Source organism: Alnus glutinosa, chromosome 8 (assembly GCF_958979055.1).
Source record: "Alnus glutinosa chromosome 8, dhAlnGlut1.1, whole genome shotgun sequence".
Classification (NCBI taxonomy): Eukaryota; Viridiplantae; Streptophyta; class Magnoliopsida; order Fagales; family Betulaceae; genus Alnus; species Alnus glutinosa.
The window spans coordinates 25,280,545-25,297,686 of NC_084893.1; the positions used below are offsets into that span (position 1 = coordinate 25,280,545).

A 17,142-nucleotide genomic window follows, 5' to 3' on the forward strand; every position below is an offset into this window, starting at 1 on the left:
TATATTTGTAATAATTAGAAGATTTTTTATAATTTTATAAAATATACTTTTGTCATTAGGAAAACTTAACATTTTTTATTAATTTAGAGAAGACATTAATATAATTGGTATTTGAAAAGAAGTTAATAATAAAGTGGTAATGTCGTAATTGAAGAGAGATATTTACACTTTTCTCTGCGGGAACGAGAATCAGACTCCTCCAGTCCTCCTGCGTTCAAAATTTGTAGAAAAGGGAGATGGATTGGAAAAGACTTTTGACTTGTGGAAAAAAGAAAAAAACCGAGAAGAAGGGTATAGAAGACTCCGAATAAGACCAGATAAACCATGAGGATAAGAACATATGTTAGAAAACCGAGAAGAAGGCTGCATAAATATTGATTTCTATGCATATACTACATGCAGATAAACCATTAGAAAATCAATGGAAACCTTTACCCATCTTTTTGTCTACTCTTTCTTGTTCTCCCTCTTAAGAACCTCCATTGCACCAGAGACTATTACTCCAAGTCAATCCATCAGAGACGACGGTGGCACTTTAGTTTCGTCTGGCGGGTCATTTCAATTGGGATTCTTCAGCCCGGGTAATTCTAAAAGTCGATATGTGGGAATATGGTACATGATATCTCCAGAGATAGTTGTATGGGTAGCCAATAGGGACGCTCCGCTTAACGATTACTCAGGAATTCTTACAGTAACTGGTGATGGAGTTCTTGTGCTTCTTAATAGCACGAAAGGTATTGTTTGGTCATCTAATACGTCACGAACCACAGCGAATCCAGTTGTACAACTCTTGGACACCGGGAATCTTGTTGTGAAAGATAGAAATGAGAACTTTTTGTGGCAGAGTTTTGATTATCCTTGTGACACTCTCCTACCGGAAATGAAGCTTGGATGGAACTTTGTAACTGGTCAAGGGAGGTTTTTAACATCTTGGAAGAGCACAGAAGATCCTGCCCAAGGTGAGTTTTCAATACGGATAGATCCTCGTGGGCTTCCGCAACTGGTTACTATGAAGGGAGATTCAATAAAGGATAGAGCAGGGTCATGGAATGGCCGTATTTTTACGGGTAGTCAAGCGTTAAGACCAAATCCAGTATTTAAGTATGAATTCGTGTGGAATGAGAAGGAGGTTTATTTCGAGTACAAACTCCTAAAAGCTTCTGTTTTCTCAAGATATGTGGTTAACCCGTCAGGCATTGCGCAACGATTTAATGGGGTGGATCGGACACACAGTTGGGTGCTTAGCTTTTCATCAAATGCAGATGAGTGCGACAATTATGCCTTATGCAGTGCAAATGCTACATGCAACATCAATAAATCTCCTATATGTGCATGCTTGGAAGGTTTCTTACCCAAGTCTCAAACAGATTGGGATTTAGCAGATTGGGCTGCTGGGTGTGCTCGAAGGACTCCTCTGGAATGCAATGACACACATGGATTCCAGAAGCTCACGCGGGTGAAATTGCCCGACACATCTTCTTCCTGGTTTAACAAGACCATGACCCTCAAGGAATGCGAAGGATTGTGCTTGAAGAACTGCTCCTGCACGGCATATGCAGCTTTAGATGTCAGGGAGGGAGGAAGCGGCTGTGTGCTTTGGTCTGGTAGCCTAGTTGACATAAAAGAATACCCTGAGGGTGGACTACTCCGACAAGACATCTATATAAAGATGGCTATTTCAGAATTGGGTACGATTTCACTTTTATTTTCCTCTTTGGATGTTGTTGAATTTTTTTTTTCTTTTATTTTAAATAAGACACAAGGACAACTACATCCGTTGGCTTTCAATCGGCAAAAATGGGATTATCATATTTATATTAACAATACATGGCAAAGGGTGGGCTTATTATATGTTTGTTTGAGGTGAAAAAGAATCTTATAATATTGTTTAAATAATTAAATTTATTATTTATTATTAGTTTTTAGTACAACTTTTTGAATACTCTTGAGTTCAAATTTTAATTTTACAGTTTATCTAATTTTAATAAATACTTTAGGTGTTAGACCTCATTTTTTTAAAAGGGAATTTGACCCCATATGTTATAGGAGTATTGAAATAATAATGAAATAGTTAAATTCACAAATTTCTATAAGCTAAAGTTCTGACTTTGAATATATCTTTATAATTTACGTTTTATTTTAATTAAACATTCAGTGTTCATTTGTCATTTCGTAGTAACTAATACTTTTTGAATAAATTATAATTTAATTAGGAATAACCAACATTTATAGACACTAGATGATAGGGAAACTAGGAAGTGGCCGTGGCCGTGGTCGTGTTGAGCTCAACTGCTTTATCACTTCATCTGCACCCATTTCAAAAATTAAGAGTTCGACAAAAACTCATGTTCTTGGTCTTGCTGTTAAGAGGAATAAAATGAGTGATTTTTGTTTACTAGAACAGAGCTTCCAGTAAAGTTGCTATTTTTACTATGCAATGCAGATGGAGTTTGTCATGTTTATGTCGATAAGTTGGTTAATATGTAGATAGGGCAAAACCCATTATTCATGATGCATATATAGATTATACAATGGTATTTTCAAACTTTCAATTTACTTTCCATATGATTCAATGTCTTAGTTTATTGTTCTGTTTTTAAATGTTTGTAATGGTTCCGGTTCTTATTATAGAATAATCTTCACAAATTTTTTTTATCTATCATAGTCTTTGCTGTTCTATTCGCATGAAACACTTCTTGAACGCAAAGATTTAGTACATAACTCGTCTAGACTATGTGCAAAACACATTATTCTAAAAAGTCACCTGACTCTGTATTGATCTTTCAGATCATCTTGAGAAAAAGAGGCACCCCAGCAAGAAGAAACTTGTAGCAATTATAGTGGGCTCAGCATTACTAGTTGTGGGAATGACAACAGTTTCACTGGTCTCACACATATGGAAGAAGAAATTCAGAAATCAAGGTAAATTTCTAGATAAGAAATTTAAATAAATAGGTCTTTCACGGAGAAAATATTCGGGGGTAAGTATTTTGCTTTGGATAAAAGAACCATCCAAGATTTTTTTCATGTCCATTCATCTCTTGTTATATTAGGAACGACAAAAACAAGTCAGAGAAAATATTCTGACAATGAAAGTGGGAAGGAAGATATGGAGTTACCGATATTTGATTTGACAACCATAGCTAATGCAACACATAATTTTTCAAACAACAACAAGCTAGGAGAAGGTGGCTTTGGTCCCGTGTACAAGGTAAATAACAACATAACTAAGAGAGCTATATTATTTATTTTCCAAACTATACCGAATCTTTCATTTTTCAGGGTACATTGCCAGACGGGATAGAAATAGCTGTGAAGAGGCTTTCAAAGAATTCTAGCCAAGGATTGAACGAGTTGAAAAATGAAGTTATTTTGATTGCCAAACTTCAACATCGTAATCTTGTGAAGCTTTTTGGTTGCTGCATTCAAGAAAATGAAAACATGTTAATCTATGAATACATGCCCAACAAAAGCTTGGACTCTTTTATTTTCGGTTTGAACATTGACCTTGACTTGATTTAGTACATTCATGTTTAGTCTTATCCTTTTTCATTGATGAAATTGTTTGTTGAGAATTTAGCAAGGTGCGTACTAACCGAATGTGAAATTGGACAGATCAAGCAAATAGTAAATTACTGGATTGGCAAAAGCGCATCAACATTATTCTTGGTGTTGCTAAGGGGATTCTCTATCTTCATGAAGACTCTAGACTAAGAATTATCCATAGAGATCTCAAAGCTAGCAATATCCTTCTAGACAACAATATGAATCCAAAAATTTCGGACTTTGGCCTTGCTAAATTATTTGGGGGAGATCAAATTGATTCCGAGACCAATAGAATTATTGGAACATAGTAAGTATGCTTAAACGTTTTTTTATAGCTTAAGTTAGCAATTTTTAACTTCTTTTTCTTTACAATGATATTTGGCAGTGGTTATATGTCTCCCGAGTATGCGATGCATGGTCGGTACTCAGTAAAATCTGATGTATTTAGCTTTGGAGTTTTAGTATTAGAGACACTGAGTGGGAAGAAGAATAGAGGATTTTGTCATCCAGACCATCAGCATAATCTTCTTGGACATGTAAGCATAAAGAGTGGTAAATCCTACTAATTTATTTTTTTATTTATTTATTTATTTATTTTTAAGGAAACATTTTATTAACAATGCAGTTCTTGGAAGTACGTAGGATCACATGATGCCCCTGTTATTCTGTTGCTCTTTTAATAGTTATCGACCAATTTGAAGGCATGCAATCCGACCCTCAAAAATTTTGGTTTTCATTTCTTTCAGGCATGGAAACTATGGATTGAAGAGAGGCCAATAGAGTTGATTGATGAATTGGAAGGTGACTCATGCACTCTATCTAATGTATTACGACAAATTCATGTGGGTTTGTTATGTGTGCAACAAAAACCAGAAGATAGACCAAACATGTCGTCTGTTGTTCAAATGTTGAGCAGTGAGAGTTCATTACCTAAGCCAAGGCAACCAGGTTTCTTTACAGATTCAGTTGAACCTGATCCTTCATCTAGCAAGCATGAAACTTGTTCAATAAACGAAATCACGACTACATTGTTGGAAGCACGGTAAATATCATCAAAATGAGAGCAAAATTGAGATTTTTTTTTTTTTTAAAAAAAAAAAAAAAAAATTATGTAATAATGGTTTCGGCTTATTTTGCTGAACAAAAAAGTTATGGAAGCTACTACTCTTTACGACAGAAGGGTCAAAAAGATTAATAGCTTTGGCTTAGTGTAAGGTTGCTCCTACTGGATTCATGTTGATTATTCATCTAGTGGATTAGTCTTTTACAAGTTGGACTAATCATGTGTTTCAAAGTGTGTGTTCTTTGAATAATTTTAGAATCAATTCCTTCTGGCTTCTATATATAGAGCATTCTATAAATATAGATATAATTTGTCACCAGAAACACATGCAGTTAAAAGTTTCAATTGAAAGTTTTTATTAAGGATATGCCAAATCATGCTCTTGAGAAACCTCTCTGCCCTCTTTTACCGACAGATCATTAGGGTAAGAGGTGGAGTTGGAATGAAATTTCACCCCATTAAGATTATATTAGTTAATATTAGGATTAGAGTTTATTTGAATTTGAATATTAGAACTTTATGTGTTATCACTTTAAGCTAGCTTTATCTATTTGTATTTTTATTTAAAAGCAATTTAATTGTTTGAATTATTGGGAATTAATATAGACTTTTGTCTTGTGGTTTGTCTCCAACCCTAATTGGAGTTCATTGTCAATACAATTTCCCTTCCATTCCTCCATTGTTCATCCATTTCCTCAGAAAGTACCCATTAATTGATATCAGAACCATTGCAACCATCAACGCTAAAAAATTCCATAACCAGTACGTACCACCATCCATCGCCCAGTAAACCAGATTCGCCACCATGGCTACAAACGAAGAGCAGATCCAAAAATTGGAAGCAAATATGCAGGAGCTTAAGGCCATCGTCCAGAAGCTCGTGACATCCCATCAAGACTACGCCATCTCCATCAAAGGACTGGAACGTTCCCTGCACGAGTTTATGGAGAATTTGTCAAAAACCAATGGCGAAACTTCACGGAACAACTCAGTGCATATTCCATCGCCAAAGTCCGCCCAATTTTTGAAAACGAACGTACCACCGGCGTTTACAACACCATCGCCTTACACGCCCACCCAAATTGTGACCCAGGACACAAACCAGTACACACGCCACCCATCGACATAACCACCACTCCTCCCAAGCTCCAGCCAACCGCAACACATTCACCTATGAGCCACAACCCAACTCTCGCCCGCTTAGAACAACTGAACCATCACCGAAGCCCCACAAAATCACCAACCCGAAACCCATGACACCCACTGACACCAAAATCAACAGCAAACCCCCCCCCCCCCCCCCAGCCCCCACAAAACCACAGTTGTTGGCGAAACCGGTACAAATCCAGGCACTCCACCAAAGAGCACTACCATGTGTGGAATTCCGCCGTCAAAGGCCGCCTCCCAAACCTCCAAATTGACCCCCTCGGCCACTAAGATTCATGGTTCCGCCCTTCTTCTTAGAAGGTGTTCTTAAGAAGTCCATAGAAGAAAAGCAAAGCTGCAAAATTTTGCTCTTTTTCTTGTATCGGTAGTCTAGTAGCGTCAAAGAAAAAGAAGGGAGAAGATAAGAGATAATAGCTTAAAAGTACTTATTTTTCCTATTAAAATAAGTATTATCATACCTTATTATGATTTAATTCTTGCATTTTATATTTAATTGTGAAATATTTTTTAAATATTAATCTTGAACTTAAATGTTATATTCTTGTGAAGATTCTTGGTTATTGCATTCAAGAAAATGCATGAAGTCATGTTAATATATGAATACATGCCCAACAAAAGCTTGGACTCCTTTATTTTTTGTTTGAACCTTGACCTTGACTTGATTTAGAACATTCATGTTTAGTCTTATCCTCTTTCATTGATGAAATTGTTTGTGATAATTTAGCAAGTATATGCTAACTGAATTTGAAATTGGAAAGATCAAGCAAATAGTAAATTACTGGATTGGCAAAAGCGTATCGACATTATTCGTGGTGTTGCTAAAGGGCTTCTTTATCTTCATGAAGACTCTAGACTGAGAATTATCTATAAAGATCTCAAAGCTAGCAATATCCTTCTAAATAACAATTTGAATCCAAAATTTTTGGACTTTGGCCAAGCTATATCATTTGGGGGAGATTAAATTGATTCCAAGACCGATAGGATTATTGAACATAGTAAGTATGCTTAAACTTCTTTTATAGATTAAGTTTAGTAGTTTTTAACTTATTTTTCTTTGCAATGATATTTGGCAGTGGTTATATGTCTCTCGAGTATGCGGTGCATGGACGATACTCGATAAAATCTGATGTATTTAACTTTGGAGTTTTAGTATTAAAGACAATGAGTGGGAAGAAGAACAAGGGATTTTGTCATCCAGACCACCACCTGAATCTTCTTGGACATGTAATCATAAATAGTGGCAAAAAATCTTACTAATTTTTTTTTTCTTTTTTTAAAGGAAATATCTTATTAACAATGCAGTTCCTGATAGTACATATGGTCACATGATGCCCTTGTTATTCTTTTGCTCTTTTAATAGTCATGTGTGAATTTGAAGGCATGCAATTCGACTTAAAAAAATTTGGTTTTCATTTCATTCCTGCATGGAAACTTTGGATTGAAGACAAGCCAATAGAGCCGATCGATGAATTGATAGTGACTTGTGCACTCTATCTAATGTATTACGACACATTCATGTAGGGTTGTTATGTGTGCAACAAAAAGCAGAAGATAAACCAAACATGTCGTCTGCGGTTCAAATGTTGAGCAGCGAGATTTTATTGACTAAGCCAAAGCAGTTGGGTTTCTTTTCAATTCACTTGAAGCAGATTGTTCATCTAGCAAGCATGCAACTTGTTTATCAAATGGAATCACCATCACATTGTTGGAAGCACGATAAATATCATCAAATTGAGAGAAAAAACGTTGGTTTTTTTTTTTTATTGTTTTTAATGAATTTATGTAATAATGGTTTCAACTTATTTAGTTGAACAAAAATGGATAAGAAGCTGTTACTCTTTAGGACAGAAGGGTCAACTATGCTCTGTTCAGAAAGCAAACCACTGCCATATGGTGTTCTCCCAACATCCTCATTGGACTCTTCCTACCTTTTCAATTTCTTCCGATTCGAGGTTCTATATTCTAATATAAACAGTGGTTTTTATGTCCATCTCCTATCCACTCTTTTTTGTTGTGCATTTTATAAAACTTGAGCAAACTTCTTTTTTTAAGATGCTTTTTGTAGAAGAGTAAGGCTCAATGAACTTTATCATTTTTTACATACATTGTTTGACTTTGGCCTAGCACTATCACCCACAATTGGGTCACTCAGAACTTGACTCTTTGTGGGTTAAGGGGAAGGTAATCTTACTGGAAGCATTGATGTTATATAATAAAACATTGGAATTTGGGGCTCTGATTCTGATTAAATTCAAATGTGTTTTTTGGTCAATTACCAAACTTCTTGGGGTTTAGCGCATAATAGCTTGAGTTAGAGGAATAAGAACTGGTCTTCCTCTTTTCTGGCCCAGAAAGAGAAAACGTTTATAGGCCCTGTGCTAATTCGATAGCCCATAGGTTAATCTGTTCATAAAATTTGCTAGCAAAATTGACAAATAATTTGATAGAGATAAAGGAAAGAGAAGAAACATAGATTTTAAGTAGTTTGACTTACGACTTACATTCACACGTTAAAGCTTTTTTTTTTTTTTTTTTTGTTATATCTTTCCTTAATTATTTGATTATATACAAGATTCTATTTATAGAGAAATAGTCTAAACTTTACAATTCTCTTCTACTTTTATATTAATAACAATAAATCTAATTTATCATCTTCTAACTTTTGTCACTTGAATTTTTATAACTTTTGCATCTTGAGTGTTTGTAACTCTTGTCTCAATTCTTTAGTTATACATCTGTCTTGGGCTATTGACAAGAATTAGTGATGTCTTTGAGGTTCTAGCATTTATTTTTATTTTTTTTAGAAAAATGTAAAATCAGTTTATGTGATTTACATGATTTACAATTAATTTCATGTGGTATATGGTATCAAAATGAATTCAGAGGTCCCTAACAATGCCATAAAAACAAATTATTCATTATAGTCAAATTTCATTCACTGACTTAACAGATTCTGTTAGTATGGCATTGATTTAAATAGGATATGCGTTACAATTTTATTAAATCTGTTAAATCAGTTGATTAAATTTGACTATAAAGAATAAATTATCTTTTTTTGCATACTTCTTACACCTTTGAATTCATTTTCAACCTATAAAAAGTTAATTACAAGTCAGGTAAACCAAATACACTTATTTTGCTTTTTTTAATTATATTTTTTATTTTTTATGCTTAGTTATGGATGGTGTATTTTGACTGGAAGCTTTTCTTTTTTTTGGGTCGGCCTGCGGTATGGGGACTGCTTAACCGAGCCATATCACTTTGTTAAAGGTCAAGCCCAATGCAAGCTTTGGCTTTGGACCTGATCAGCCAGCATAGATCAAGACATCAAGTAAAACTGATGTAATTGGGTTGGGTAATTACACCATTTGTAGACTTTTTGTTCTTCACAGTTTTTATATAAATTGGGTTGTGGATTTTTTTTTTCTTTTTTTTTTCTTTTTTTTTTTAAAGATAGTCTTAGTAAAAATAAAAAGAACTTTTAAATGAAGTAAATAATTGTTCAGAGTTTGATGTGTAGTGTTTTTAGGAAGTGGCAAGCTAAAATAATAAAAGTGACTTTCTAGGTAAGCATTAGCTAGTTAACTAGAAATGCTCGAATGAGCTAGCCAAAATACATTTTAGTCAAATTTTGGTTAGTCTCTTCAAAACGTAAGGAATACCGGTAGCAATTTCCCTATCTCATCATGCTTTAAACGTAGGAAAAACTTCTAAAAAGACTCCGTGCAACAGACTATTTTGGTGTTCTCATTTTTGTTTGGACGGAAAATTGTCTAAATAAAAATTTTAGAAGGACATTGTGAATTGAGTGGTAGTTTGAGAAAGGTATGAAAAAGTTACCCATTAATTTAATACAGAAAGACTTTCTTTGTCCCGTAGCATTTCTATGAAAGAATATCTAAATGGTATAGAAAAAGGATACCCGAAGCTATTCATTTCACCACTTTTTTTTTTTTTAATTTTGCATTCAATGTTTTAAAACTTTCAATGTACTCCAACCAAGTTTTGAAAATTTTAAATGATGCCCATTCATTACTTAAGTCCATTTCTTCTAACAGAAATAGATACAGGTACCACGCACGTTGGTTTTTAAAGACAAATGTCTTCAAATTACCCCTAAAAAAAATTAATACAATTAAAACAACTTATTTTTTATTTTTAAATTAAAAACGTTGAGAGTGGCGATAACCACTCTCATAGGCTATTTGAAGGTGGCCTAGCACCCCAATTTGGCCAAAGATGTGGCTCGACCACTCCCATATCATATGTCCGGAATGGGAGTGGTTCACCACCCCATAGTCTATGTAGATGGTTTCGGTCATTCCCATTTGGTCACTTGGGAGTGGCTTAGGCAACCCTCAAAGGTCATGGAGATGGCTTGTCTGCCCCTATTTAGCTTAGAGGGTGGCTGGGCTACTCCTATTCAAAAGCCACCCACATGAGGCCGGCTTGGGTGTGGCGAATCACCCCTATGGCCCATGGGGTGGCTTTAGTTATCTCACCTTCTTTTTTTTCTTTTTTTTTTTATGAATATTTTGGGAAAAGTTGCCCCTAAAAACTGTAATTGGGTTGATTTTCATCAAAGAAGACCGACTTAAGTAACATACGGGCAATATTAAAAAATTTCAAAACTTAATTCAAGTATATTTCAAATTTTTAAATATTATAGGCAAAATTAAAAAAGTGACAACACCTTAAGATGAGAAAATGTATTTTTTCCTTAAAAAAATATATTAAAAACAATGGTTAAATATCCCATTGGTATCTAAGTTTTAAGCGTTTTTAAATTTATTACCTAAGTTTTCATTTGTATCATAGATGGTACTTGAGTTAGGAGTAAAAACCCATTTGATAACTCTGTTAGATTTTCTGTCCAAATTTTAACAGCTTGCCACGTGTCAACTGCTGAAGTTGACACGTGGCACTATATAAATAAAATAAAATAAAAATCTTTTTTTAAAAAAAAAAAAATAAGAGGGTGGCTCACCCACTTGGTTCGGCCACCCCCTATGGGGCAGTTCAACCACCTCATGGCAGGAAAAAAAAAAAATTGATGAGTTTTGGCCATTGGGGGTGGCCGAACCACCCCCGTGGCCAGGCCGACCAGTCTGGGGGTTGCCAAACCACTCCCGTAGCCCATGGGATGGCCATGGGCAAACCCTAAAATGTTTTTGATGGGTTTGGCTAAACCATTCCCGTGGCCCTAGAGCCACCTCAAGGGCCAAAACCCATAATTATATTTTATTTTTTTGTTATATGGGGTGCGGCCACCCCATGGTGGCCAAGGAGGTGGCTGAGCCCTCCTCTTCTTCTTTTTTTCTTTTTCAATTTTTTACTTTTAATTATTTTTTAAAAATTGTATTTTTTATATAGTGCTACTATCAATCCCAACAGTTAACACATGGTGAACCAGTAAAATTTAGACTGAAAACTTAATAAAAGTATCAAATAAATTTTTACCCCATATTTAAATATTATTTATGATATAAATGAAAACGCATATACTAAATCTAAAAATACTTAAAACTCATGTACAAACAAATTATTTAACCTTGCAAACAAAGACTGGTGCCATTACATTGTATTTGCCTCATGGCAACTTGTACGCTGCCTTTTACTCCTCGCTGCCTCATTTTCAGACATTTTTATGTTCACGGTTTGAAGTGAAGGAGAAATTCCAAGCGAAGATCGGTTTGAGTTCAAGTGGGTATCCTTGTACTACGAACTGGGTCGATTTGAGTTCACAGTTTCTTTGTATTTCTTGTGGTGTTGAGGGTTGAAGGAGAAATTCCAAGTGGGTATGTTTTAGAATTCTGTGACACGATCTGGGTCACTGGTGCTTTTTCTTTCTGCTTTCCTTGTTTCACTCCCTTGGATTCTGGGCATAGTGTTTCTGTGAACGAAAAGTTGGTAGCTTTACTAGAAAATGTGTGAAATTTGCATAGTTTGAGCTGAATATGTGATTTTTGAACTATGGGTAGAGCTTGATCTGCTCCCTTTTGTAAGAACCGTATGAAATTTCGGTAATTAGAGCTGTATATGGAAAGTTTGAACTATGTCTAGAGTTTTGGATCTGCTTAATGTGTGAAACTTGTATGGAATTATCATAATTTGAGCTGAGTTCGAATATTTTGAACTCTCTGCAGTTTGGATGTACTCTACTGTTGAAAAATGTTTGATATTTGTGTGATTTGAGCTGAATATGGAAAGGTTCAACTTCATCTAAAGTTTGGATCTGCTTCATTTGTGAAACTTGTATGAAATTTGCATAATTTGAGCTGAATTTGAATGCTTTTAAATTCTATGTGCAGTTTGGGTATGCTTTATTGTTAAAAACAGTACGGCATTTGTGTAATTGGATATGCAGTTTGGATCTGCTTTTTTTTGACAAGTCGGCATTGTTGTTGAAACTAGTTTATTCATGACTTTTGTTTACCTCAGTTCTATGCTCTGTTGCTCATAATCATGAAGCATATGTACTCATAAAATTGGGATTACTATAATAATAAACCTTTGATGTTATCTGTTCTCGAGAATACTAAAAAGAAAAATAATTGCTAAGAGGGACTGGAATGGATTACTATAATAATAAAGAATAATAAACCTTCCAACTATCAGAAGAATAAAGAAACAATAAATAAAGAATAAAAAAATAATAATAAAGTAGAAAGATTCAAGTCACATCACATAGGCCTGGTTTTGCAAGTGGATATGTGATATGTCATAGGAGTTCCTGTTTGACTTGTACAAAAGCAAAATAGATTGAAAAAAAAACAAAGAAAGGAAAGGGACAAAGGGTAGAGTCCGAAGAAATAATGCGCTGTGTCTGCATAAACTACATACTTCTAGTGAAAGGATAACTGATTAATGGAAGCCTTTACCCATCTGTTTCTCTACTCTTTCATATTCTCCTTCTTAAGAACCTCTATAACACTAGATACTACTATTACTCCTAGTCAATCTCTCAGAGACGGTGGCACTTTAGTTTCAGCTGGCGGATCGTTTCAATTGGGATTCTTTAGCCCAGGTAATTCCAAAAGTCGATATGTGGGAATATGGTACACAATATCTTCGGAGATAGTTGTGTGGGTAGCCAACAGAGACGCTCCGCTTTACGATCGCTCAGGAATTTTAAAGGTCACCGATGATGGAGTTCTTGTGCTTCTTAATATCACGAATGGTACTGTTTGGTCATCATCTAATACATCAAAAACCGCAGAAAATCCAGTTGCACAGCTCTTGGACAACGGGAATCTTGTTGTCAAAGATAGAAATGAGAACCTTTTGTGGCAGAGCTTTGATTATCCTTGTGACACGCTCCTACCGGAAATGAAGCTTGGATGGAATTTAGTAACGGGTCTAGAAAGGTTTCTATCATCTTGGAAGAGCACGGATGATCCTGCTCAAGGTGAGTATTCAATGAGGATAGATCCTCGTGGGCTTCCACAAAGGGTTTTTATGAAGGGAGATTCGTTAAAGGCTAGAACAGGGTCATGGAATGGCCTTGGTTTTACGGGTCGTGGGTTAAGACCGAATCCAGTATTTGAGTATGAATTCGTGTTGAATGAGAAGGAGGTCTATTACGAGTACAAACTCCAAAACGCTTCTGTTTTCTCAAGATATGTGCTAAACCCATCAGGCGTTGCGCAACGATTCTTATGGATGGATCGGACACATAGTTGGGAGCTTTTCTTTACATCCCAGACAGATCAGTGCGAAATTTATGCCTTATGCGGTGCAAATGCTATTTGCAACCTCAATAACTCTCCTGTATGTGGATGCTTGGAAGGATTCTTACCCAAGTCTCCAAAAGATCGGGGCTCAGTAGATTGGTACGATGGCTGTGTTCGAAGGACTTCTTTCAAATGCGATAATGGAGATGGATTCCGGAAGCACACGGCGGTGAAATTGCCTGACACATCTTCTTCCTGGTATAACAAGAGCATGAACCTAAAGGAATGTGAAGGAATTTGTTTGCAAAACTGCTCCTGTACAGCATATGCAAGTTTAGATGTCAGTGAGGGAGGAAGCGGCTGCGTGCTTTGGTTTGGTAACCTAGTTGATATAAGAGAACTCGCTGTGGATGGGCAAGACCTCTATATAAGGATGGCCATTTCAGAACTGAGTACGATTTCACTTCTATTTTTCTCTTGGGATTTTGCTGAATTTTTATTTTTTTTTTCTTTTATTTTAAACAAGAGGACATATGGACAGCAATATTTGTTGGTTAATTTTCAATTGACAAAAGTAGACTTATTATATGTTTGTTCAGACTTTTTCTTGCATGTTTGCTAAGGTGATGGGGGATAACCAACATTGATAGACATTAGATAGTATCTTTCAAAGCTTGCTTAATAAGCTGATCATACAACAACGACCTAGACAATTTGTAATGCCAAGGAAACTTGGAATTGGTGGTTGTGGTGGTGTTGATCTCAACTGCTTCATCCACCTCATCTGCACCCATTTGCCCCCTCTAGACTATGTTGAAAAGAAAGTAAGTCTCTTTCTTTTCCTCGTCAAACTCATAGCTATGGCGAAATATAATGCATGTATAATATGACGAGTTATTCTCAAAGTCACCTAACTCTATTTTGATCTTTCAGCAAATCTTGAGAAAAAGAGGCACTCCAGCAAGAAGAAACAAGTAGGAATAATGGTTGGTTCAGCATTACTAGTGGTGGGAATGATGATAGTTGGACTATCATCATACATGTGGAAGAAGAAACTCAGAAATCAAGGTAGATTTGTAAGAAATTGACTCTGATAATAATTGATTCATGATAGTATTTCATGGAGAACATATTTGGGGGGTGGGGGGTAAGTAATTTGCTTTTTTAAAAGAGCTGTCCAAGATTTTTCATGCTCATGCATTTCTTGTTATTTCAGAAATGACAAAAAGAAGTCAAAGGAAGGATTGTGAAAATGAAGTTGGGCAGGAAGATATGGAGCTACCGATATTTGATCTTGCAGCCATAGTTACTGCCACAGATAATTTTTCAAACTACAACAAGTTGGGAGAAGGTGGCTTTGGACCTGTGTACAAGGTAAATAATAACATAACTAGGTGATTTATATTTTATTATTTTCTAAAATTATATATGGACTATTTAATTTTCAGGGTACATTGCCAGAGGGGAGAGAAATAGCTGTGAAGAGGCTTTCAAAGAATTCTGGACAAGGATTGAAGGAGTTCAAAAATGAAGTTATTTTGATTGCGAAACTTCAACACCGTAATCTTGTAAAGATTCTCGGTTGTTGCATTCAAGAAAATGAAATCATATTAATCTATGAATACATGCCCAACAAAAGCTTGGACTCCTTTATTTTTGGTTTGAACCTTGACCTTGACTTGATTTAGAACATTCATGTGTAGTCTTATCCTCTTTCATTGATGAAATTGTTTATTGAGAATTTAGCAAGGAATGTACTAACTGAATTTGAAATTGGATAGATCAAGCAAATAGTAAATTACTGGATTGGCAAAAGCGCATCAACATTATTCGTGGTGTTGCTAAAGGGCTTCTCTATCTTCATGAAGACTCTAGACTGAGAATTATCCATAGAGATCTCAAAGCTAGCAATATTCTTCTAGATAACAATATGAATCCAAAAATTTCGGACTTTGGCTTGGCTAGATCATTTGGGGGAGATCAAATTGATTCCAAGACCGACAGGATTATTGGAACATAGTAAGTATGCTTAAACTTCTTTTATAGATTAAGTTTAGTAGTTTTTAACGTATTTTTCTTTGCAATGATATTTGACAGTGGTTATATGTCTCCCGAGTATGCGGTGCATGGACGATACTCGATAAAATCTGACGTATTTAGCTTTGGAGTTTTAGTATTAGAGACAATGAGCGGAAAGAAGAACAAGGGATTTTGTCATCCAGACCACCACCTGAATCTTCTTGGACATGTAATCATAAATAGTGGCAAATCTTACTAATTTACCCTCTCTTTTTTTCTTTTTTCTTTTAAAGGAAACATGTTATTAACAATGCAGTTCCTAATAGTACATATGGTCACATGATGCCCTTGTTATTCTTTTGCTCTTTTAATAGTCATGTGTGAATTTGAAGACATGCAATTCGACTCACAAAAATTTGGTTTTCATTTCATTCAGGCATGGAAACTTTGGATTGAAGACAGGCCAATGGAGCTGATCCATGAATTGATAGGTGACTTGTGCACTCTATCTAATGTATTACGACACATTCATGTAGGGTTGTTATGTGTGCAACAAAATTCAGAAGATAGACCAAACATGTCATCTGTGGTTCAAATGTTGAGCAGTGAGAGTTCATTGCCTAAGCCAAGGCAACCAGGTTTCTTTTCAGATTCACCTGAAGCAGATCCTTCATCTAGCAAGCATGCAACTTGTTTGTCAAACGGAATCACCATCTCATTGTTGGAAGCACGATAAATATCATCAAATTGAGAGGAAAAATGTTGGGTTATTTTCTTCTTCTTCTTTTTCAATGAATTTATGTAATAATAGTTTCAGCTTATTTAGTTGAACAAAAATGGGTAGGAAGCTGTTACTCTTTAGGACAGAAGGGTCAACTAAGCTCTGTTCATACCAAGTATATATTATTTATACTCACTGATATGCTGTTCTCCCAACATCTTCATTGGACTCTTCCTACCTCTTGGATTTCTGCCGATTCGAGGTTCATATTCTAGTATAACCAATGGTTTTTCTGTCCATCTCCCTCCCACTGTTTTTCACTTACATTGTTTGGCCTAGCACTTTCACCCACAATTGGGTCACTCAGAACTTGACTCTTCGTGGGTTAATGGGAAGGTAATCTTACTGGAAGCATTGATGTTATATAATAAAACATTGGGATTTGGGGGTCTGATTCTGATTGAATTCAAATGTGTTTTTTGGGTCAATTATCAAACTTCTTGGGCTTTAGGGCATAGCTTGAGTTTTAGGAATAAGAACTGGTCCTCCTCTTTTCTGACCCAGAAAGAGAAAACGTTTACAGGCCCTGTGCTAATTCGATGGCCCATAGGTTAATCTGTTCATTAAATTAGCTAGCAAAATTGACTCATAATTTGATCTTGTCCTTTTTTGTTTATAGGATTTGGCTTTGGTTCCCTAAAATGAATTAGGGCATGAGAGTTGTAGTTTTTTCAGACGGTTTAAATTTAAATCCATTTTCGGTCTCTTCCTTACAAAAAACTTGAAATTAAATTTTAATATATAATTGATAGCATGTGAGAAAATATTGTGAAGTTGTTGTACCGATGTAATAGTTTAAGAATTCATCCTAAAAAAAAAAAAAAAAAAAAAAAGTAGAAGGCGAACAAAAGACAGGTGTTCAAAAGAGTCTAGGAAGGTGGATCCTCTATCTC

At 35.4% G+C, this 17,142-nt stretch overlaps 1 protein-coding gene across 1 annotated transcript; it reads left to right on the forward strand.

Moving 5' to 3' along the window:
- The first annotated feature begins 232 nt into the window (after positions 1 to 232).
- LOC133876275 (uncharacterized) lies at positions 233 to 16,408 on the forward strand. The gene is made up of 15 exons (XM_062314556.1): positions 233 to 1,688; positions 2,788 to 2,922; positions 3,054 to 3,211; positions 3,283 to 3,493; positions 3,616 to 3,853; positions 3,932 to 4,082; positions 4,293 to 4,588; positions 6,850 to 7,000; positions 12,644 to 13,901; positions 14,383 to 14,517; positions 14,666 to 14,823; positions 14,898 to 15,108; positions 15,231 to 15,468; positions 15,547 to 15,697; positions 15,905 to 16,408. The coding sequence occupies exons 1-15, from the start codon at positions 422 to 424 to the stop codon at positions 16,202 to 16,204; spliced, it is 5,058 nt and encodes a 1,685-aa protein (XP_062170540.1). The 5' UTR covers positions 233 to 421; the 3' UTR covers positions 16,205 to 16,408.
- The last annotated feature ends 734 nt before the right edge of the window (positions 16,409 to 17,142 follow it).

Coding starts and splice junctions, on each gene's coding strand:
- LOC133876275 (XM_062314556.1), top strand. CDS start 422: ATGGAAACCTTTACCCATCTTTTTGTCTACTCTTTCTTGTTCTCCCTC. Junction 4,083..4,292: donor AGCATAATCTTCTTGGACAT/GTAAGCATAAAG, acceptor CATTTCTTTCAG/GCATGGAAACTATGGATTGA. Junction 15,469..15,546: donor GACAGGATTATTGGAACATA/GTAAGTATGCTT, acceptor GATATTTGACAG/TGGTTATATGTCTCCCGAGT.